This window comes from Dreissena polymorpha, chromosome 13 (genome assembly GCF_020536995.1).
Source record: "Dreissena polymorpha isolate Duluth1 chromosome 13, UMN_Dpol_1.0, whole genome shotgun sequence".
Taxonomy (NCBI): domain Eukaryota; kingdom Metazoa; phylum Mollusca; class Bivalvia; order Myida; family Dreissenidae; genus Dreissena; species Dreissena polymorpha.
Genome location: NC_068367.1, coordinates 33,944,953 through 33,968,078, shown reverse-complemented (window position 1 = coordinate 33,968,078; position 23,126 = coordinate 33,944,953). Strand labels below are relative to the sequence as shown.

General features: G+C 33.7%; 5 protein-coding genes across 9 annotated transcripts in view; 3 read left to right on the top strand and 2 right to left on the bottom strand.

Annotated features, from left to right (window-relative positions):
* Positions 1-23,126, top strand: part of LOC127855901 (bromodomain adjacent to zinc finger domain protein 2B-like) — a 364,850-nt gene that overhangs the window by 187,274 nt on the left and 154,450 nt on the right. The gene's annotated exons all lie outside the window — the stretch shown is intronic.
* LOC127855902 (uncharacterized) overlaps positions 1-23,126 on the bottom strand; it is a 328,965-nt gene that overhangs the window by 167,308 nt on the left and 138,531 nt on the right. The gene's annotated exons all lie outside the window — the stretch shown is intronic.
* LOC127855903 (uncharacterized) overlaps positions 1-23,126 on the bottom strand; it is a 233,546-nt gene that overhangs the window by 167,308 nt on the left and 43,112 nt on the right. The gene's annotated exons all lie outside the window — the stretch shown is intronic.
* Positions 895-5,514, top strand: LOC127855904 (uncharacterized). Of its 2 annotated transcripts, none has more exons than XM_052391819.1 (4): positions 895-1,310; positions 1,704-2,701; positions 2,888-3,211; positions 3,595-5,514. In XM_052391819.1, the coding sequence occupies exons 1-3, from the start codon at positions 982-984 to the stop codon at positions 3,208-3,210; spliced, it is 1,650 nt and encodes a 549-aa protein (XP_052247779.1). In that variant the 5' UTR covers positions 895-981; the 3' UTR covers position 3,211; positions 3,595-5,514. The 2 variants fall into 2 exon arrangements, with proteins under 2 accessions (XP_052247779.1, XP_052247777.1); XM_052391817.1 differs by having other exon boundaries at positions 897-1,310; positions 3,606-5,514.
* Positions 7,998-23,042, top strand: LOC127855905 (uncharacterized). The gene is made up of 11 exons (XM_052391820.1): positions 7,998-8,414; positions 11,509-11,724; positions 12,828-12,997; positions 13,501-13,560; positions 15,086-15,207; positions 16,177-16,313; positions 16,809-16,970; positions 17,644-17,798; positions 18,414-18,508; positions 18,647-18,735; positions 20,434-23,042. Exons 1-11 carry the CDS (start codon positions 8,073-8,075, stop codon positions 20,518-20,520), a joined length of 1,635 nt encoding a protein of 544 aa, XP_052247780.1. The 5' UTR covers positions 7,998-8,072; the 3' UTR covers positions 20,521-23,042.

Sequence of the window (23,126 nt, the reverse complement as noted above, 5' to 3'; positions counted from 1 at the left end):
ATGGTTGCCATCATCAAATGTACAGAAAGAATCGTTTTTCAAATTCAATCGAACTCCCCACTCATTCCATTCCATGAAACCTTTCAGGTGTCTCTATACTGATAATAGCCCCACTGAGGGCCGTATGGCTATGGTCCATATATACTATAATGCCATTGGGACCAACGTGGAGTTTACTATTTCTTATATTACACTGAAGAGTTTCATCTGTACCACTGTTCAATGTTGTACGATTGTTTATGGTATAGAGCATAAACATATTGATTAAATCTCAAAGTTTGTCTCCCGCAGCCGAACATCAGCAATGTTGCAATGAATATAATTTAAGAAATACTGATTCTTTTAAGTTTGAATAATGTTGTTTTTTTCACTTCAATAAACAACTTATTGGCTTTCTTAACATTTTATTAAAATTTGAATATTGTGCATGCAATAATATCTAATTTTAAACAATAACATTAATAAATATTCTATTATATTACTCCTTAGAGATATTGGTCCTTATATATCTATATTAGCGTTTAATCTAGTGCAAACATAGTGGTGTGTAACCCGAACTATATTTTCGGTGTAATATCTTCCGCCTAGAGGCGTTAGACATATCCTTCCACCAAATACACCCGGAGACGATCGCCCTTATGGCGGAATTGTCCGAGGATTCCCGATTGAAATAGCTCTTCGATATGAAGAGGTCGAATATAATATACTTGTTGAAATGCCTTTGTAGAGAGGCACTTATTAGATAGCGTTATCGCGTGTAGTTTATTTGCATTAGGAATAACATGACACGGTGTTTGACCGAAAAACCTATTTTGCTGATCACCTGATGTAATATTGAACGACTGCGCATGTGAAAGACGCGTTGCCTGGTCAATATCGATAATATAAACATTTAAATGCGCATTTAAGCAGTGTCCCGTGAACTGTTAACACAATTTACAACAGTTTTATACTACAGGTCTAAACTGGTTTAATAGCATCATGGCAACTGCGTGTACAGCCAACAAAGGATCTGATCATGTTATGGAATACTGTTGTTCCTCTTGCGAAGAAGACGCAATTTCTCAGGAAGCGGCTTATTACTGCAAGCTGTGCTCCAAGTTCTATTGTTGCCAATGTGTACAATTTCATGGAAAATTGTTTAAAAAGCATGAAACGTACGGACGGGACGAACCAGATCAATGGCCTGTATCGAAAGTAACCCAGGATGTTCTAGAAAAATGCAGGGAACATCAAGATGAACACTTAAAATTTTACTGCGAGGACCATCGTTTTATGTGTTGTAATTCTTGCGTCGTGTTTAATCATAGGTAAGCTTACATTGCAATTAAGACATCATCTTTGTTATAATACAGAAGACAACTTTGCAAAGAATATTAGTGAAATGTACATAAACATTGCCAAAAAAGACGCAGTTCTCTGAAAAGCTCTATGCAATTACATTAGTAAGTTAGTTTTGCTTATTTGCTTATTTTAATAGTCAAAATATATTTCGGTCTGTAAGGCATGTGAAGTATTATTTTTAAGTTTAAACAGTTCTATAGGAAGCGTGGTTGAGATGTAAATGTTTATATTATTTTCTCAGAATTAATGCAAATCGATCAATAAAATCATTACTGACAGATAGATTATTTTTTGTAAGTACCAGTTAGTGTGTTTTCTTTTTAATTACAACATCATTTATTCATTGATTCTTACTTCAGACAATGTGCTTCTGTTATCTCTATCGATCAATCATATGAAGAAGAAATATCCGACGACTTGCAACAACTTCAAGAAAAGATTGAAAACATTCATGAACAACTGAAGCAGCTACAAAACAATCAAGAAAGCAGAATCATAACTTTGCTTGAATCATACAATGAAAGTTTGCAAAAAATAAAAAATGCGAGGTCCACAATCGATGCCATTTTAAATATTCTTGAAAAGGACACTGTGCAAAAACTGGAAGAGGTACTTAACAGTTTAAATACACCTCTTAAAAAGGACATTGAAAACGCAAAATGTCTCAGTACATACTTAAGAGACCTCGGTAAAGCAATTCAAGAAATGACGACAAAAGGGAAGAAACTATCATTCATAGCTTATAAGAATTGTAAGGTCAACATACGGAAATGTGAAAAGTATATACACGATTATTCTAATATTAAGGAAATAAAAATTTCTTTTAAAACAAACACATTGATTGAGAATTACTTATCCCAACGACCAAGCCTTGGCATGATTCTTCATAGTAACCAAGTTGATGACAACAAAGAAATCAGTCTTTTAGGCGAGACTATTTATTGTGCCAGACCAAATAATGGTTTCCCGACTGAAATCCGAGGAGTGTGTGTCCACAGTGGATTTTTAATCATAACTGATTATTACAGCATGAATGTAAAGCTATTAAACAGTGACTACTATAATGTGTTAAGTCAATGTAAACTAGATTTTCATCCATTTGGAATTTGCCATTATAATCCTAATAATTATGGATATGATCAACATTTGGTAGCCATTTCCGGGAAAGGCCGAATACAGTGTGTAAAAGTAGACAAACATAATCTCAGTATCGAACAAAATTATAACTTTCAAATTGCACATGATTGTTGCGGGATAGCAATCCATAGCGACGACATGTACATCACATCAGGCTCAGCGTTGTACCACTACACTCGGCAAGGGACATCGGTGAAGAAATTGTATGAAGCTTATATAGGTAATGTAATGTTCGTCCTATATGTATCATTAATGTATTTTCTCTATATGTATGAAGTGTGCAATATGCAGTTGAAATCAATAATAACTGATACGAAAATATTTCATTCATAAAGTGTACAGGTATAAATTCTTCATGCTTTCATTGAAACAACATATGTACACACTTATCTTATCCTTCTTACAGTTCAATATTGCGCAGTTAACCGAAAAGGCGACAAAATATTTGTAACGAAAAATAGGAGCGAGCTACTCACGCTTTCCAAGGACGGGACTATTCTCTCCATCTTCACGGATCGACTATTACAAAGCCCGACCGCAGTGCATGTAACAGAAAAGGGACAAGTGCTAGTATGTGGGAAAAACAATATCATACAGGTGGACAGTGAAGGGAAGAAAAAGATAACTGCTCTAGAAATACCAAGTGTTATTAATCCATTGTCAATGTGCAGCTTAGGCAAGTGCGTCATTGTTGGATCGATTAACATTCTTGAACTAACGATAGAGTAATGTAAGTATATGCATGTCCCTAATTGAATATAATTTGTCAATGCCATCCACGAACAAACTGTACGGGCAATATAACTAAGCGATTATGCAAATTAAGCGCAAATTTTCAAATAAAGCATACACCAATATAATGAAGACAAATAATATGCATTTATAATTATTATGCCCTTGTGGTTCTCGCAAAACACGTCTTATTTTGTGGTACGTTCATGAATATTACTGTGTTAAATAATGGTAACATAGAGTATAATTATCGGTAAGGAATATGAATTAAACGTCCTCACGAAAATAAACAATTGAAATATCTATGTATATGCAATACACAGAAGAACTAATGACATGAAGACGACAAAGAATTTCAAATATTAATTTATGTCATTCTAGTTTGATTGTAGGTGCTGCACATATGATGTTCTGGTCTATGGTGGTGAGAAGATTTACGTTATCAACTGTACTAAAAACACAGACGAAGAAAAGAATGCTTCACCATCACACGGCATTTGGCTGTGGTCGTATCGTTCATTAACCTAGAACGGCAATAACGTCATATATGCGCTATGGGCATATGACAAATTGGCTTCAGCTCCCAGTTATCTCTATTGCGTTGCATGCTTTGCATGCTTCGTTCACAATCTGTTTCGCCACTCTATAGATATACCTGCTTTGAAATTATTTAATAATGTTTTGTCATGATAACAGCCTTGTTTATGTTCACACATATGTCTTTTATTTATCTTTGCAAACATGTATATGTTTTAATGTAGTTTTCTGTATTAGAAACATAATTCTAAATTCCTCTCATAACATGTTTAAGCAAAATATTTTCACCGTGCTGTTCTTTATGGTCATAATGTATCACATTTGTCAATAAATCTTCAAGATGGTAATCTCATGAAATTAAATCAATTTGGTAAAGACTTTGAAAAAAACTTAAATAAATATATAAATAAAAGCGTAAATAAAAATAAAGTGTTCATATAATAATGATATGTTATTTGGACAAAATTAATTAACTGGTCAAAATATAAAATTGCCCTAAGCAGATTCAGTTTATCATCGCATAACATAGAAATAGAAAGGGGGCGATACAATAATATTGAAAAAGAAAATCGTAAGTGCAAATTATGTTATATCAATACTGTAGAAACTGAGTATCATTTCTTAGTAGTTTGCCATATATATACGTTCTTAAGAAGATTAAAGTCAAAGTACTTCAGATGGCCAACAATTTCAAAGTTTTAAAGACTGATATCCATTGAAAATAAAACTATACTTATTAGCCTAGCAAAGTTTATATACGAAGCTGCAAATTTACGACGCCTATTAGATACGTAATTAGTCTTTTAGAACGTAACAACCTTTTAACAGACAGTATTACATCTTTTATTTCACGCATAACATATCTTAACTCAAATTCAATTTCTCCATCCTTATAAATGTGAATAGAATTATAAACAATGCTAGTTTATTTCTACTCCACTTAAATTGTTGTTTCATTTTGCGTTTTTCTTTTTTTCTTTTAATAACACATTTTCAACAATTATTCAATGTAAACCGTGAAGGTTTACCATAATGGCAAAGCTATTAATTATTTTTGATAGTTATATAAGTTCTACTTTCAGAAATTTTATTTTTTTATAAATAAATATAACCATCATTCTCGTATTGAAATAATTTGATTTTTAATTATTTCTTTAACTTGTTGCTGTCTAGTGTTTGCAATAAATAAATGTTCAGTATTTATGTAGCTCATTATAATATACTACATTAATTGAGGTTTTGCATGTTTACATGCCATTGTTTGTAAATATTTCTATCAAGTTTTTTATATGTAATACGTAGTTTGTAAATACATATGTATGTTTGTAATGATATAGCTTATATTTACTTTTTATCAACTTCAAAATTTATACATACATTACACTTTAACCCTGTGGATCATCTAAACTTGTTTCGATTTCAAATAGATGTTCATAACGAAGGGGTTCAACCAGTAGTCGGCGACACAATTACATCAGGATATTGTAAATGTAAATACACATGTATTCCCCGCAACCATCTATCCCCTTTTTTTCTATTTCGCATAAATGGTCATGATAAAGGGAATTGTCAATCGTCTGGGCGTTTTGCCTATTCGGCCAAATAATGGTATTAAATATTAAATCTTACATATGGAATATTAAATAATAATAAATAACGAAAACAGTGAAGCAAAACCGTAATAGAAGTTCTCATGTGCAATATTTATAAAACTGTAAAATCGCTACAGTCGTTTTCTATAATTAATTTCCAAAGTTATTATTATAATAATATAATAATTCCTATAATTACTATAATAACCAATGGTTTTTAATTGCGAAATAGAAGTTCATATATACAACTGTAAAATCAATGCATACGGTTTCTTTAATTATCATTTTACTATAATAACCAATGGTTTTTAATTGAGAAATTTTAACAACATTTAGTATCACATTGTCAAGATTGCATGGAAACTAAAATAATGTTCAGTGAATGAATAATTTACTTATTAGCATTACATTGTTCAATTTACATTTGATCCACATCTGCCATTACTTGTATTTATAAAAATCATGCTCATATGTAGGCTTACAGCTTGTATAAGCTTTATTGCTGAAATAAATGTTGTTGTTGTTGTTGATATCCAAAATTAATTGTTTCTTTACATGCGATATCTAGAGAGGCCTCTGAAGTTATTATTCTACGTAACAAACTTGATAAGATAGCTTGTTCAGATATATCGTGGTTTGCTACAATTTTTAACTTATTAATAAATGCATATATGCATGCTGCATTTCAAGAAAAGAAACGGAACTAAATCGATTCTTAATGATTGCGTTATTTGGTTTCGAAAACAACAATATAATTCTGTCCTTGATGTGTGCATAATAAGGGAAAAATCTGCCGGAATCATAAGCAGGGCAGAAGGAAGACGAATCCTTTAACATATTGTGAAAGGTTGTGAGTGGTTCGTAATCTTAAGAGTTTACAATATCACACGCGAATATCAAGCTCTTAATTTTTTACATGAATAATCTAATAAAACCGTACAAGGCTGAAAAATTTCGAGCGTTCATTTAAAATTAGCGGTCATGACAAGTTTTTAAGATTACTGTGATATAATTCCAAACGGAAAACTATAATGTTTGTTAAACTTTATATTGTGTTTTTCTTATGGTTTGACTGAATTATTGTGATTATCATCAAATAAAATATACCATTTATCATCAGAGAAACTCTATTATATCATGTGGTTTCATTATTTATGGCAAGGAACCAATTGCAAAAGTGTGAAAGAGCACACACGAAATGTTTCGACGACACTATAAGAAGTAATTCTACGGCTGACAACCTCTCAAACTCTAAATTCTAATATAATGATCATATACAGGGCTAATCGCTACTGCATCCAAATAGGCACAAACAAAACTGTTAGAAGAGTCCATCTACACCAAGTGAATTTCAGCTGCATCATCAGGAGTAAGACCATATACAAGGACTTGGTATTTTAATATATATTTACGGCTATTTATTTTAATACAGTCGCATTAATACGGACCCAATCTTTGTTCTTCTATGCATGTATGTTGTGTCGTATTATGCTGTTGCGTACTGTTTTGGCAATTGGTAAATTGCCTTAAATAAAGGATTATTATTTATATTAGGCTTAAATAGACACTATCACGTTCGTTTCCAGTGAAGAACCAATTCTTGGTTTCCTTGAAAAGATCTCGAGAACACTCTCCGATGGCGGGCGGACACCATATCCTCTACATTACATATAAGAAAGAACTTTAACAGGTTTCGATGACACAATAATAGTGTAACTGTTCCGCTGAGAGGCTCTATATACGTGATATATTTTATTAATTTAGAGGGCTAATTTATTAGCAAAACTCTTCAAAGACTTAATTTTTCATGCAATTAAGATAGTTATGGCACTAACAACGGCTTTAAATGTCGCATAAAAGGATTTTTAATTAAATACTTATCGTCACAGATTTCAACTAGACTGCTTGTAATTAATCGTCATTTAACGATGGTCTCAATAGCCCGAACAGATAGATAATTTGTGAATCCAGCAATTTAAATACAATATTTCGTTTCAAGTGTGGGGCTATAATAATTTTATTAAAAGCTTTATCTGATTTGGCATACACACACAAGATGTATCGTATTTGCTTTGTTGTCGATCTGTCACAGTTCGCATATTGCACACAACTTGAGGTAAGAGGTACACTATGTCCTGTTTGCGTAGGGCCCCATTATAAAATTGTCATCTTTCAAGCATGTTTCTTGCCTTACATGTATGTCAAATTATGAAAGCCTGGTATCATTGGATCTGTTCTAAAATAATGCAATCAAACAGGTATCTTCTTACAGCTTCTAAAAAATAAAATTCGCTCAAATCAAAGCATCTTTTGAAAACCGGATTTGGGCAGTGAGATTTCGACAAACGCAGAATACATGCACGTCAATAAACCAGAGACGTGGATAACAGATATCTACGTCTCTGAATAGACACACCATTAACGTGTATCTTCAACGAAGTCCACGATGAAATGACTGTAGAAAATGTTGCAGATATACATAGGATACAATGTATAACAATAAAGCATTAGTGTTATCGCTAAATGGATTATTAACCAGAATAAAAATGGAACTCAGTAGAAAAAGGTACTACTACGGAAATATACACAACGAGTTGGTGGATTGTAACCTTAAGTGATCCGCAGAATAGCAGACGATTTAATTCCGGTGAAAACAAAATGCTGAATCAAGTTTCTTCTTGAACCTCAAGTTGAAGCCGTGATAATTCAGTTATCTATCGTGTATACAACATGACAACCGCCGTAGTTAAAAAGAAAGCATCGGATATTCCAGAATGTCCATACGGTGCGAGGTGTTACCGCAAGAATCCCCAACATTTCGCGGAGTTTTTGCATCCGAAAAAATCCAAAACATCTGATTCGGATAATTCGGACGTCAGTGTCGATGGGTCGTCTACACCAACAGCGACGGCACTACCTACTACAGACTGTAGTACTCTTCCAGTTTGTAAATACGGAGCTAAATGTTACAGGAAAAACTTGATGCATTTTGCTGAATTCTCTCATCCAACAGCAGTCTTTGCCACCATTAATGACAACGGGGATGACACAGATGAAATCACAGATGAAGACGTAAGTATAAAAATAAAATATTGAAAATATTGTGTTATTTCAGCCACCATCATCCATTTAGTAAGATTTATTGTGTATAAAGATGTTTTCAGTGCAGTCAGAACTATTGCTGTAAGATGCAGAATCCACACAATGTCTGAACACTGTTGATGCCTTTAGACGTACCTTTAACATTAATGATAATGAATTATTTAGAACATGTTTCTAACATAAATCATTACAATTGTTGACTGAATATGCATTTTTATGCTTTGATGTACATGTAATTTTGCTACTGTCTCATGTAAGACTTTTGACATAATAATGTTTGTGGTATTTGTTTATATTTGTTTTTGTATGTCTATTGCTTCATGCATATAATAATATTGTGTATTGATCAACACTTATAGAAATAAAATTTAATCAAAAACAACAATACTACATAAATGATAAACCAAAAATATGTATTAAAATGAAATGATAAATATTAAATTATTAATTTAATTGCAGCTTGTTTAGCTTCTTTTATCAATAATCAGTCTCTCATATACAGGAAAAACATCAAACCAGAACCTTTAAATAAAAATTACTCCCAGTTTATTTCTCCTTTCAGGAAGTAGAAAGGTGAATTATATGTTTTTTGATAAGCATATAAACTAAATGTTTTTATTTCGATTTGTTTTATTACTTTTATTAAATACTTTTCTATCGTTGAGTGACCCGAATTGACGCTGCCCTAATTCGACGCTTGTTTGTTTTGCCTCTGTTTGATACATAAGCGACATCCGTTGACGTCATACAATAGCACATGGTACACTACACACAATTTACTATAGTTGTTGTTTGTTATGTGGAAAATAGCGGGTAAAATGGTTGATTGGTTTGCAATTGATGGATTTTTATGTATTTTACTTAATGCATTTTTTTTAACACTTTATACCCAATTGTCTTTGTAAATAAGACCGTGGGATAATGCATCAGTTTCGTCTGCAAAAGTTTATTATTTCATTCATATGTCACGTGACTGCCATTTGACAAAACATCGTATAAATAGATTAATTTTCACTATGAAAAAGGTGTACGCGTAAACTTTGATTTGAAGTCCGGATATGTTTTTTGGTTATGCTGTTATACAATTTTAACTACATGTAGCAAGTGTTTATGTTGGTAATTGCATATTATATTTAGTACTTATTTTCATTTACTTAATTATTATTGTAGGTTCCAAAAAAGAACTACAGGTTATATTCACCTTCTTCCATAAAAACAGCTTATTACAAGGGGTTGCTGAGAGGGCCCCCTATTAAGGCCACTGCCAGAAAGTATGGCATCCCAAAATTAAAAACCTTATTTGTTTTAATTAATTTCAGTTCCATAATACTTTTACAGTGATACAAATTTTAGGGCACTCTCAACAAATATGGCCGCCGTTACATAGACTTGGGTCATTTCGTTTTTAAACGAATTTTTGTTGATAACACAATCAATTGAATTTAAACTGTGTTAATAAAAAGTAAATGTGTTATGAAATATCACAATTAATTACATAAATCCCTATATTGAGTAACAACATTTCAACAAACTGCTTGTATGCGTCGAAATTGGGCACTCGAGGATACAAATGCTAATTTGTATTATGATTAAACTTCTTTTTATATAAATAACATATATCTCCTTTCAGGAAGTAGAAAGGTGAATTATATGTTTGTTGATAAGCAAAATTAAATGTTTTTATTTTGATTTGTTTTATAACTTTAATTAAATACTTTTCTACAAATGCTAATTTGTTTTATGATTAAACTTCTTTTTATATAAATATCATGTACAAAAATGCCTCTGTTTGTCAATTTTTGTAAAGTTTTCATAAGGATGAAAATATTAACTTGTATATTTAGGAAAAATATAGAGTATTGAGTAGGGAAATAAGTCTCAAATTTTGCCCCAAAGGGGGCTCCAAAAAGTCACTGACATCATATTCAGCTTCAGAAATAATCTTTTAGCTGAGAATTCCAGTTACAAGACCTTATATTATAGGTGAGGCAATTAATTTGTGTCAGTTGGGTTGTTTCATGCAATGTGCTTATGACCCGACAAGCTTTTTTTGAGGGTCATCTACGAAACATGACCCAGCCCAAAACACATCCAATACAAATCATAATCTGAAGCCTCTTTGATAAATGTATTATCATCTTAGCAAGAATGATTTACCGTAATAACTCTATGTTTTCGGACACTTTAAGTTTTCGGACATCCCTATTTTTAGCAAAAATAATTATTTTTCGTGACTTATTTTTCGGACACACGAGTTTTTGTCCATAATTAATGTCTCTAAGTTTTCGGACAGTATATTGTACAGCGCTATTTTACTAAATTTCGGTCCTGTTTTCGATAGCTAATGACACTTCGATCGTGGGGTTTTACAACCAGATTAACATAATAAAACATCGCAGGTGCATGCTTGAGGGCAACGTACCATTACATTTGCGTTATTGGGTAAATAAACTTTCAAACCGGTATTAAACAATGGTTTCGCCCGATAACATAAGCGTTATGACAATTACCAGGGTAGTGTCAATTAACCGTTCAATTATCTACCGCAATGGTACTACCCCTTCTCAGTAAAATAACTTTGACAAATAGTAAAAGCTTCAAAGTATGATGCTGCCTATTGCAAGTTTTACAAACAATGGAATGTGTTAGACAACTATCGGAAATGAACAAACAAAGAATTCATAGTTTGCTTTTTTTATTGCGTTAATTACAGGTTCATACTAGCGAGTATCGGTACATCACATGCTTATCTTTGAACTTGTTGGTCAAAGTACAACCTTGTAGTAACTTTCTGTCAAATAAATTAAGCATTTAACATTATTTAAAATGCAGTGCAAACATATATAACTGTAATATATACTATACGGCATGGTATTTTACAAGAGCGTGCTATTACCGGTAGTCGTTGATACAATTGACGCTATTTTTGGACACTTCAATTGTCGACTCTAAGTTTTAAGACACCTGTATTTTGTGAATATTTTTCGTATCTAAGTTTTCGGACACGAATAAAAAAATATTTTTAAGTGTCCGAAAACATGGAGTAATTACGGTAAATCTTAAGGAATCAAATGACAAGAAAAAGGACGGTGTGAAGTCAGAAGATATTCTAAAACGAGGCATGTCATTAGTAAAAAGCTACAGTAAGATGACAGAAGAGGAACGTAAAGAACTGATCAAGAAAGCGTTTGAAGCCAAGCAGAAACTGCAAGAAGAGCTTGAAGCAACGAAGAAAGAAGTGAAAAAAAAGGAGGAAGAAGTGAGCAGGCTGCAAAAAGAGGTTAGCTTTATTTAATGTACCAAATCAGTTGTTGTAAAACCAAGTACTTATAATGTTCAAGCAGCCTTAATCAGTGTTGATTGTATGTAATTATTGAGTATCGTATCAATGATTTAATGATACTCTAATTCAGGGTTAAAAACTGACCTTTTTGTCACAGTTACCCACATTTTTTCGTTTAAGTGTTCGTCTGTAGTGGAAATAGATTTTTTTTCAGAAAATTAGGGGTCCCAAGCTCCCTTTTAGGAATCAAGTGTTGTGAGCACCAGCTTACTTATATTTCTGTTACCTGAAAAACGATTTGTACACACACACAAATGTTAAGTGTTCATCTAACTAACATACTTATTAATGACCTATTTTAGTTTTAAACTATGTATTTGCATACAATTTCTATTTCTATTGGAATTCAAGGTTTTCGCAATATCATCTGGTTGCCCCATAGATAAACAAATAAGATAATATGCAATAAAGAAATTAATATTTGTTTAATAATACAATGAGCTGAAATGTATACATAAAATATGGTATACAATTTGTATAAATGTACATAAGTTATTTAATAAGTTTCAGATTTATCCCATTCCTCGCCAACATCTAATCCATTTATTTCAGCACATTTATGTATTTAATAGAATAATACCAGACTTAGAAGACTCACCTACAACCATCTTGCCAACTTACAAGACCGACATATTTGATGTGGGTTTGAAAGTTATTCACATAGAATTGATCCCGTACTTTCATTTCGGTCTAGCAAGTGTTGTTTTGTTGTCAGACTGAAGACTGACACTCTTTGGGAGCTTTCCGGAAATTTGTTATACCTATGAAGTTTCATATGAGCTATGTTCTGTGAAAAGCGGGTTTAATGCATGTGCGTAATGTGTCGTCCCAGATTAGCCTGTGCAATCTGCACAGGCTAAAAGTCTCTTCTTAGCAGAGACTTTTCTTAAAACAACAAATACAAAAAAGTGGATAGTGTCGTCCCTGATAAGCCTTGGGGACTGCACAGGCTAATCTGGGACAACACTTTACACACATGCATTAAAGCCCAGTTTAACAGAGCACGGCTAATATAAACTTATGTAGGACTTTTCATGAAGGTTGCAGGTGGTCTCCTGCTCATGGAGGGTGAAAAGGAAGCCTTGGAAGGGAAAGAGGTCAAGTATTTTTATCTGTATCCGGAAAGGTCATACAAGGAGGGATCTGCAGCTCAGACCCACTTCCGTCTGGCAGAGTCTCAGTTTTATAGGCTGCTGAATACTGGAATGACGTGAGTACCATACTGAACTTAAACACTGTCAACAAATCTACACTTGTTCTTGCATTACTATTAGACCTGTTGAAAGGCTTGCAATTTGTTATTAGTACCGGTAATTAAAAAATCATAACGAACTAAAATGCTGAAAAAGAAAAAGAGTTGAAAGAGTCGGAAAGTATGTCTTTGTTGTGCACCCAGACTCTGATTTCATACTTATTCCTTAATGTTTTCTGCAGGTAGAATTAAGAATTAATGATTGTGTTTTCAGTTGTGCAAAGTATGTTTAAATGTAAGCTTTAAATGATCACATTTGTTACTCTTTAAAGCATATTTTATTAATTATTGGTAATAAGTATATATTTGTTTCTAGTGCACTGTTTAAATTTATGTTGCAAACATTGTGCATGCATTATAGTGTGTTTACTATTGAGAGTAGAGTACACAATGTATTAATTATTTTTTCAGTTTTTTCATATGTTTATTTTTTTCAGACTTTTTGTTTGGCTTCATTTCAGTAAAACCAATTTAGTGAAAGTGGAATATGTCCTCAATCCAGATCTGGTGCATCATTTCAGGTTAGTTTAATTGCTTTATTTCTTTGTTCAGCTAAAAAAATGATAGCCAACAGGGCCGTACTCAGAAATTTATGACTGGGGGGCCCAAACGAGGAGGGTGCGGGAGGGGTCTTCCCTCCCTATCTTTTTTAATTTGGCACTTTTCAAGGTGAATTTTAATGCCTAACCCTTTACCGCTTAGATATGTATTTTGACGCATTTGTTGTCCCTTAGAAAGTTAAATTTTATTAAATACCTTTCTTTCTAAATTCAAGTTTTCAAGGCTTCATTTCCAACCCTCAGGTACTGATAAGCAGCAAACAGAATAAATCCTTAACATACTGCAAGATACTCCTTTTCATTTGCCTCCATTCGCTGCTTGTCTTTCCTTGGCCAGTCAAAAGACGTGTTACATTGACCATCGATAGATGAAGCGTTCAGGATCACAAGGGGTAATTGACTAATTGTGGATGTGCGATAAAAAAACATTGCCTAGAAGCTTCTCTCTACTGGCGAGTAAAATAGCGCTAATGCCCTTGTTAATTAGGGACAATAAAACATATCTCCTCTTTTGTATAGAGAGAAAGTGCACTGAGGGCCATTTTATCTGAGAAAACTTGCAGTAGACAGCCATAGGTTCGGGGGGGTGGCCCTGGCCAATCAGTTTTGCAAATTTAGCCAATCAGCTGTGTTCAGTAATCCCAAGTTTATCCCTTTACATTTTTGCCTGAGACTAAGAAAAGTTCAGAGTCGCGCAAATTTGTATCTCCGATTCTGAGCAAGTCTGAATCACAATAACACGTAAAGTGCTTGTGTGAAATTTGAATTTTGTGAGAATTTGTGGTCAGCTAGTAACTGATGCTACTTATATTATAGTTAACAATTTTGTGTTGACAGTTTCTGTCAATCTATCAGTAGACATTTTGTCTTTTCATAGATTGCATGGTTTTGTTTTGTAACGTGCATGTTCTTAATATGATGGACATTTACTTGGCTTCTTTCTTTATTGTCGTTCTTTTAATTTATTTCTTTTGGGAACAGTGGCTTAGTGGTGGGATGCTGGTCTAGGAATCTGAAGGTCCCTGGTTTGAATCCAACTCAAATCATTGTTTTTTTCTGAGCAACAGTTAATCCCATGCTTGCTCCTCTCTAAGGTCTAAGGAAAATAATACCGTGGCTACATACTGAGTTTAACCCTTTACCACGTAGATACATATTTTTATGCATTTGTAGTACCTTAGAAAGTTACTTTTAATTAAAGACCTTTCTTACTAGATCCAAGTTGTAAAGGCTTCAGTTCCATCCCTTAGATACTGATGAGCAGCAAACAGCATTAAACCTGAACAGACTGCGAGTTACTCGCAGGCTGATGTGGTTTTATGCTGTTTGCACGTAGCCATTTTCACTTTGCTTCTAAATTTGAAAAGGTTAAACTGACGACCTTTATCTCAGTAATTGTGGGGTTAAATGTTAGAGTTGTCTGAACATGAACCATCATCAATAGACCATAAACCCTAAACTTTAAACCTTGACCTTTTTCTTGTAGGGAATGTCGAGAAAGCTTAAAGAAGAAGCATGGGGAGGAGTTTTCCTACCCTGTGTTGGCGTTTCACGGCACAATGGAGACGAATATCAAGCCTATATGTGAGACTGGATTCAAAATACCCGGTGAGTACTAGTTTTGTGTATAAAATACAATTGGGGCGCGCTCTGACAAAATGGGGTTTAATGCATGTGTGTAAAGGTTTGTCCCATATTAGCCTGTGCAGTCTGTCAGCCTGTCTATGCTGCTATTTGTGCGGAACGCAGGAAGTATTAAAGGGATTCAAATGAAACAAAATATTAAAGGAGAAGTTTGAGAACCATAACTCTGGCTTCAGGATTTACAGAGTTAATTCCCTGTAGTCAATTTTCATGTTCGGAGCATATCTCCTTCAGTATTAAAGTATTAATACCGGTATTACAAAATAATAATATACAAATATAATGACAATTTATAAATTATTTCTTTCTTCCTTGGATATGTTTTGGTGTATTTGTTAGTGTTTGCATGTATCACGTGTTGGCATAGAGATCTAAGGAAAGTATTATCATCACCAATAGAATGCAAATTACATATTTTAATTGTGGCTAACGCTTATGAAGACAATATTTGTCTTCCTTTGCAGTGATGTTTTAATGTGTTCTCACATTCTCACTACAAATACAAATAGTTATAATATATATTGTTGGTGACAGTATATTGTCAACATTGTATTGAAGAAATTTTTGTTGTTTATATAATTGAACATTTTATCACGTTTCAGTACTTGAGCCTCGTTCTGGGAAAATTGATTAAATGCACATACCTTAAGTGTCATCCCAGATTAGCCTGTGATGTCTGCACAGGCTAATCAGGGACAATACTTTCCGCCAAGACTGGATATATGTTACGAAGGGGCTCCACTAACATAAAATTGTAATAACAGCAGAAAGTTGTGTTGCTCATTAGCCTGCTTGCACTGCACAGGCTAATCAGGTACAACACTTTACGCACATGACTATTTGCCCAGTCTTTCCAGAGCTAAAGCTCAATTAAGCGTGAACAGATATCGCATGAATAATACCACATTTTAGTGTTTGTTTATGATGCTTCAGGTGACAATGGCCATGCCCATCGTACGGACACAGTCTGGTACGGAAAGGGAGTCTACTTCAGTGAATACCCTGTCTACTCCATGGGTTACATCCAGGGCGCAACCCAATTGCTGCTCTGTCAAGTTCTACCCGGCAAAGTATAAAAACTTGTTGTTGATGTTTCAATTAAGCCTTGTTCTGGGGAAACTAGATTAAGTGCATGTGTGTAAAGTCTCGTCAAATATCACTGCACAGGCTTATCAGACATTTCACTTTCCACTGTATATGGAATTTTATTTGAAATGAAGTGTGTTCTTAAAGAAAATCCAGTGTAGACAGAATGTGTCTTTCATTATTAGCCTGTGCTGACTGCACAGGCTAATATGGTATGACACTGTGCATACCTGCATTAAGCCCAGTTTTCCAGAACGAGACTCAATAATATGTGTTGCTGATCGTCAATTGATGTGTTGTACTTTGAAACATTTCAATTCATAATGATTAACCTGTGCAGATTGCACAGGCTAGTCTGAAATGACACTACACTTATGCATTAAGCCCAGTTTTCCCAGAGCCTGGCTCAAATATTATTGCATTGAATGGCTACATTTATTGATTCATCAATAGTCACTTAAATGATAAGTCTATTTTAGGCCTACCAGTGTACGAAGCTTATTCACGGGCATTCCCTGATGAAAGGTTACGATTCCCACGTGTCTCCATGCAAGAAAGAGCTCGTCATCTTCAACAAGTATCACATACTGCCCCAGTACATCGTCCACTATCAGCCGAATGCTGGAGAATTCAAATACACTGTAGGTATTCAACAAGTATCACATTCTGCCCCGGTACATCGTCCACTATCAGCCGAATGCTGGAGAATTCAAATACATTGTAGGTTTTTACCTTTTACCACACAGATACGCATTAGCTCAAGTCCCTGAGAAAATCATACTATTTAAGACCTTTCTAACTAGATTCAAATTTTAAAGGCTTCATTTCTAGTGCTATGGTCTGAAGAGCAGCAAACAGCATAAAACCTGAATAGCCTGCAAGTTTAATGTTGGTTGCATAAGGCCATTTTCACTTTGCTTCTGGGCAGACATGGTTTAAGCTTTTCTTTCATAAAATATCACATTTATTCAAGATCCAATGAACCGGATCAGTTTGCTAGTTAGGTTTAACATGTTGGATACCCTTGTTTCTCAGAAGAATGCTAAAGGCATTTCTAAGAAATCACATATTAAAATGAGCTAATGGGCAAAGTGGGATAAATATATTCCTGTATTAAAATGAATTCATGAGCAAAATGTGAAATTTCTAAAAATGACGGGGCTTTTTAAACATGGAAATGTGTAAATATATTATATCAGAAAGTAAAAGTAAGCTAATTTCTCTTGAATGGTCACATTATATAACCAAAGATCATATTGTTGATTCGTTAAACATCTGGAAAGTGGATTTTTTTATCAGCTTTTCATCTTGTAGTCACCACCAAAACCAACATCGGCTGCTTATAGCACAGCAGAAGGCAAGAAAGGCAAAGGAAAGAAGAAGGGAGGAAAGCCTACGATGGACGAATTAACAGACACAGAGATGTTACAAACCAAGCATGACCAGGCTGTGGCCATGCCTTCATCAAGGTCTGTGCAGCGGCAATAAGGCGGAGAGTCTGAAGAAAATGGGTTATTGAACTATGATAAAAGTGGTAGTCATAATATTGATAAAGATTTTTGTAAACGCGATAAGCTACCATTGGGCCCTTATTTTCCAACCCATTATTTGACTTAAGAACAAAGGATAGACTGAGAACCAAGAAAAATATGTTCAGCGTGTTAATATATACACAAGCTTCCACTTGAGATAATGTTCTTTACAAAATGTTAAAGTAAATTATCAGTTTTATTTCTCTTATATTTTTATATAAACCATGGGAAAGCATTAAATAAATTATATTTTCGAACAAAAGCTTACATTTGAATCAATTATCATCAGGTTAATAATAATGTGTAATGGTGGAAGGTATCTGATAGAACTAAACTCAGATCTCTGCACTGAAGTGGTTCAAGCGGGAAAGAAATCACGACCAAGAAACTCAATGTACAGGAAAGAAAATAGGTTAAAAACAACTATGCATACAAAGGAGACAACTTTCAAATGGAATTTGTGACTGGTAACACATTGAATAGTTATAAATGTCACTCTGTCATATGCATGTTTTTCTAAATGTGTTTATATCAATATTAGTTTTCTTGCAGCACATTAGATGGATACAATATTCAGTTCACTGGGACTTTCCAGAACACACAGGCTGGTATGACTGCCTTGGTCAAATCACATGGAGCAACAATAGGTAAATGATGTTATATCATGTAACACAATCAGTGTTTTTTTTGTGTTCAAAATTGGGTCTGGTAGGGGGACCCAATCCCAATGGAAAAAAGGATATATTTTTCCCATTTTGTAACATTTCAAGATTATTCTGTTGCAGGTACAAAAGCTGTTTTCAGTCTACTGATAGCCTCGAAGCTGGAGTTTGATCTATCAACAAACAAAATCCTGCAGGCTAACAAGAAAGGGGTAAATACTTGTGGTCCGTGTGTGTGTGTATTTGAAAGTTAATTTTCCGGTCCATCAGCCTTTTCGTAGAGTGCATCTTCGTCTTCCGGGTAGTGTGCTGGGCTCCTCTCGAGCATTGTCGCACAATTGTGACTATGTACATGCGTAAGGGTCTCTATAGGGTATACCTGCCACTGTGACCTTTCGGGGGAAAGTATAATTTTGAGCCAAAGTAGGTCAAATTTACCCCGGTGAGCTGGATATTCGCCATAAAATTAATTTTGGTCCAAATAGAGAAACGTTGCAGACTTCTATGTCTGCCTAATAATATAGATTCATAACATTTTTGCTGTTTCTGAGTCTGTCAGCTCTTAGACAAAACTGCATAAAATTGCACACGGTCCAGAAATAATTGTCATAATAACTGCCCTCATGCCTGTGAAAATATTCAGGTCAAGTAGCATATGCAGTTTACTGGTCTTTTAATAAATGGATTTTGGGAGAGACAAATTTATGTGTTTATCAGACATTGAAACCAGCTTTAGCAAAGTTACCGGACATTAACCATCCTTGATAGTTTTGACTGTGAATTAATTATAAAATTTTAAGTATTGCGTTTGTTTATGTTCATAGATGTGTTTCATACATTGTGGTATTATTACGTATGTAATACGTTAAAAAGTCTCATTTTTAGCTCGACTATTATATATGAAATATATATAGTGGAGCTATCCTACTCACCCCGGCGTCAGCGTTTCCGTTAGCGTTAGCTTGCAAATGTAAAAGTTTTCGTACTACCCCAATTATTTTCATTGTCCCTTGACAAATTGCTTTCATATTTTGCATACTTGTTTACCAACATGACCCCAACCTATAAACAAGAGCAGACATCTCTATCAAGCATTTTGTCATAATTATTTCCCCTTTTCCACTTAGAATATGCATATTATTGATAAATCTATGTTAAAGTTTGCGTACTACCCCAAATATTTTTTATATCCTTTGACATATTGCTTTTATATGTTGCATACTTGTTTACCAACATGACCCCAACCTATAAACAAGAGCAGACCACTGTATCAAGCATTTTTACATAATTATGGCCCATTTTACACTTAGATAATTGAACATTTTGCTTATATTGCCATAACTTCTGTATTTATGATCACATTTTATTATTACTTTGACAAAACAACACATACCTGAATGCCACAATGGATTCCACCCAAACAATACCCCACGCCCCTACCCAGAATCTCTTCCCCCCCCCCCCAAACCTCCTCCCCCCCCCCCCATTTTTTTTATTTGTGAAAGATCGTCTAATTAATGACCACACCCCACATTATACCCCTCTCAACCCCGCCCCCCCCCCTCAAAAAAAATATTTTTTTTTCCTTTTTTATTTTTGAAAGATCGTCTTATAAATTATTGAATATGAAAAATTTCCCCATGATGGCTTACGTTTATAATGTCAAGCACTCGAATAGTCGAGCGCACTGTTCTCTGACAGCTCTTGTTCTTTTACTAGTCGCAATATAATCTGTCATTGTTTTGTACTGCTACTAACCATTATGATTTTACTTGTCGGAATATAATCTGACATTGTTCAAAACTGCTACAAAAATGGTTTGAAGAGTAATGTTTTGTATATTTTTTTCAGAGAAATGAAAGCGTTCTTCATGATAAACTTATCTTATATATGTATATTTTGATCTTCAGGTTTCAATAGTGGGTGAAATGTTTTTGTACGACTCCATCATCAACCATAAGAAACAGAATGAGGATCATTACAGATTAGACGACTAGTCACATACAAATGTACAATATTTATGAGCATGGTGGCATTGCTGATATGTTGGCCACCTAGCCTTGCAACTGGGAAGTCCTGATTTGTATACCCTGTCCATTGGCCACTTAGCTTTGCGACTGTTAGGTTACAGTTTCCATCCCCTCATCGATGGCCACCTAGTCTTGTGAATGAAAGGTCTTGATTTCGATCTTGTTAGGAGCATTCTTAAGATCTCTCCCAAAGAAACCCATTACTTATCTTTCCCAGCACAGGTAACTGACTCCAGTCTCTGTGTGTGTATTTCAAAGTTAATGAGGTCCTTCCACGCCTGAGGCTGCTTCATAGGACCCGGAGTCCTACCTAATTAACTATTTGCTCATGAAAAATGGGAGATTATAGCTGCAATTTCCAGCCATCTGTTTTGTATTGAAAGATGTTTTTATTTTGGTGTGGTCTTGTGTTGTCGGGGCAAGTGGGAGTTCCCATAGGAAACCCCACCTGTCCAGTAGGGTGACCACCAAAGCAAACTCAAAAGCTTCCTGAATGGGGATTGAACATAGATTGCCTAGGTGAGAAGCACATTGCGCCAACCAGACAGCAAAAAAACCACCTGACTCGAGATTGTCTCAATGAGCCACATGTTTTCAATTAAATTGAATAATTAAAATTGAAAAGGTTTAAACATTTATAGAATATTGTGTTTGACATTTTGTCTGTTTAACTCAAGTTTTAGGATGAAGCGGTTGTATCTGTTTAACATTTTTACATGTTTAAATTAAAACATAAGTACCATATTTACTTAATGTTTTCACACAATTAAAAGATACGTATAAAAAATTGGTTTGCCAAAATTTAGATTCATACAAATATTCCCAGAAGTCCGTGTCCAACAAAGATATCTATTTAACATATACTTTCATTTATTGGTGGATTTTCCCAATTTATTTTAAATCTTCATCAGTATGAAATCATCATCATCATCAACAACCCTTTGACTGGTTTTGTCGTTGGGGGGAAATGAGAGATGACGATACAGAAATCCTCCTCCTGTCAGGTCTGTTGTGTGCTGCTGAGAGTAATTTATCCATGGGAAGGGATGTCCACTCTTTTACCTTGTATATGAAATCATACGTTCACTGATGTTAAGGCATTATGATTTTATTGTGTTATGTGTAATGCAACGTGGTCGTATATGTTCTGTGAACTTCTGTCTCTGGTACCAGGCAACATCTCTGGATTGTTTAGTTAACAAAAATCATTTCTGGTACACATGAATAGATTAAATGGTCATGCAAGAATTTGTTAGATTTTGTGATAAGAAATTGTCGGTTCCGTTTTATACTCGACGCGTGTTACTTCATAGTTTCATTAACAGAGATTTATGTTAGTTTATTCAAATCCAAATTCTAGTTTGTCTTGCATGAAAATATATTTATTGATGTTCCTATTTCACCAAAGTGAAATACTGGTATTTGGAATGAATTATTTAATGTGATATCTGCAATATGATTATGATGTTGCCCAATTGACAAAGTTTGTGCCATTTTGAAAATAAATTTGTAATTCGTTAAAACTTGTCTGTATTGTTATATGATGTTTACATTTGTATTTCTTGTTAAATATAAATTATATAATATATAACACATTGTTTATGGATGTAATGTGCATAGTGTATTGTTTAAAATCATGGACATATCCTGAACAAAAATTGCAAGGCCCTGCTATATTTGCATGCAGTGGTACTTGTGATCATATCTGTTATTATTAACTTATATGATATGTTATTTAAATGTTCATTTTTATCATATATTTTTCACATTCAAAGCAAATTGTGATATGCCGGTGATAAGATTTTGTTTATTGCTACTTTTATTCAATGACAATATTTTTATTTAGCAAGATTAACTATTATTGTTTTTATGTATTAGCATTTCTTTTCTAGATATATTCATTCATAAGATTGATATAATGTATAATGTTTGTACTTGTAATACAAATTATCGGTACTTAAAATAGTTCATGTTTTTTCCACATTAAAAGCACATTTTTATATGCTGGTTAGTAATTTTTCTTAATTGATATTGATATTCAAAGAGGCTATTTTTATCAAGCATGATTGACTATAATTGTTTATCTTTACTAACAATTTTATAGAAGTATATATTCATAAGATTGATATAATATCTAATTCATATATGACAAACCATAGATACAGTTCTCAACATATTTATGGCCACTGGTTGTTTTACGTGTTTTATCAGCTTAGCTATCTGTCACTCCATTCTTTCTATTCATCCGTTTTACTGTTAGTTTGAATTTGAACATACCAAATGTTTTCAATGTATTTTGTTTTATTGACAAATCCGAGATATTTCGTATTCATTTGTTTATGAATGTGATTGTTAATATTCATGTAATGGTTTATTTGGTGATTATATTGTTTTGTGATATAATAGTTTAATTTTAAATTAGTGCTTTATATTGCATTATTTGTCACATAAATATATTTTGCACATGTTTATAGTAATTTTATAAAACATTTTAGACAAAATGATTTGCCGGTGATTTGTTTTATTATATCAAATGATCAGTATATTTTCATAACATTTGTTTAAAATGAGTG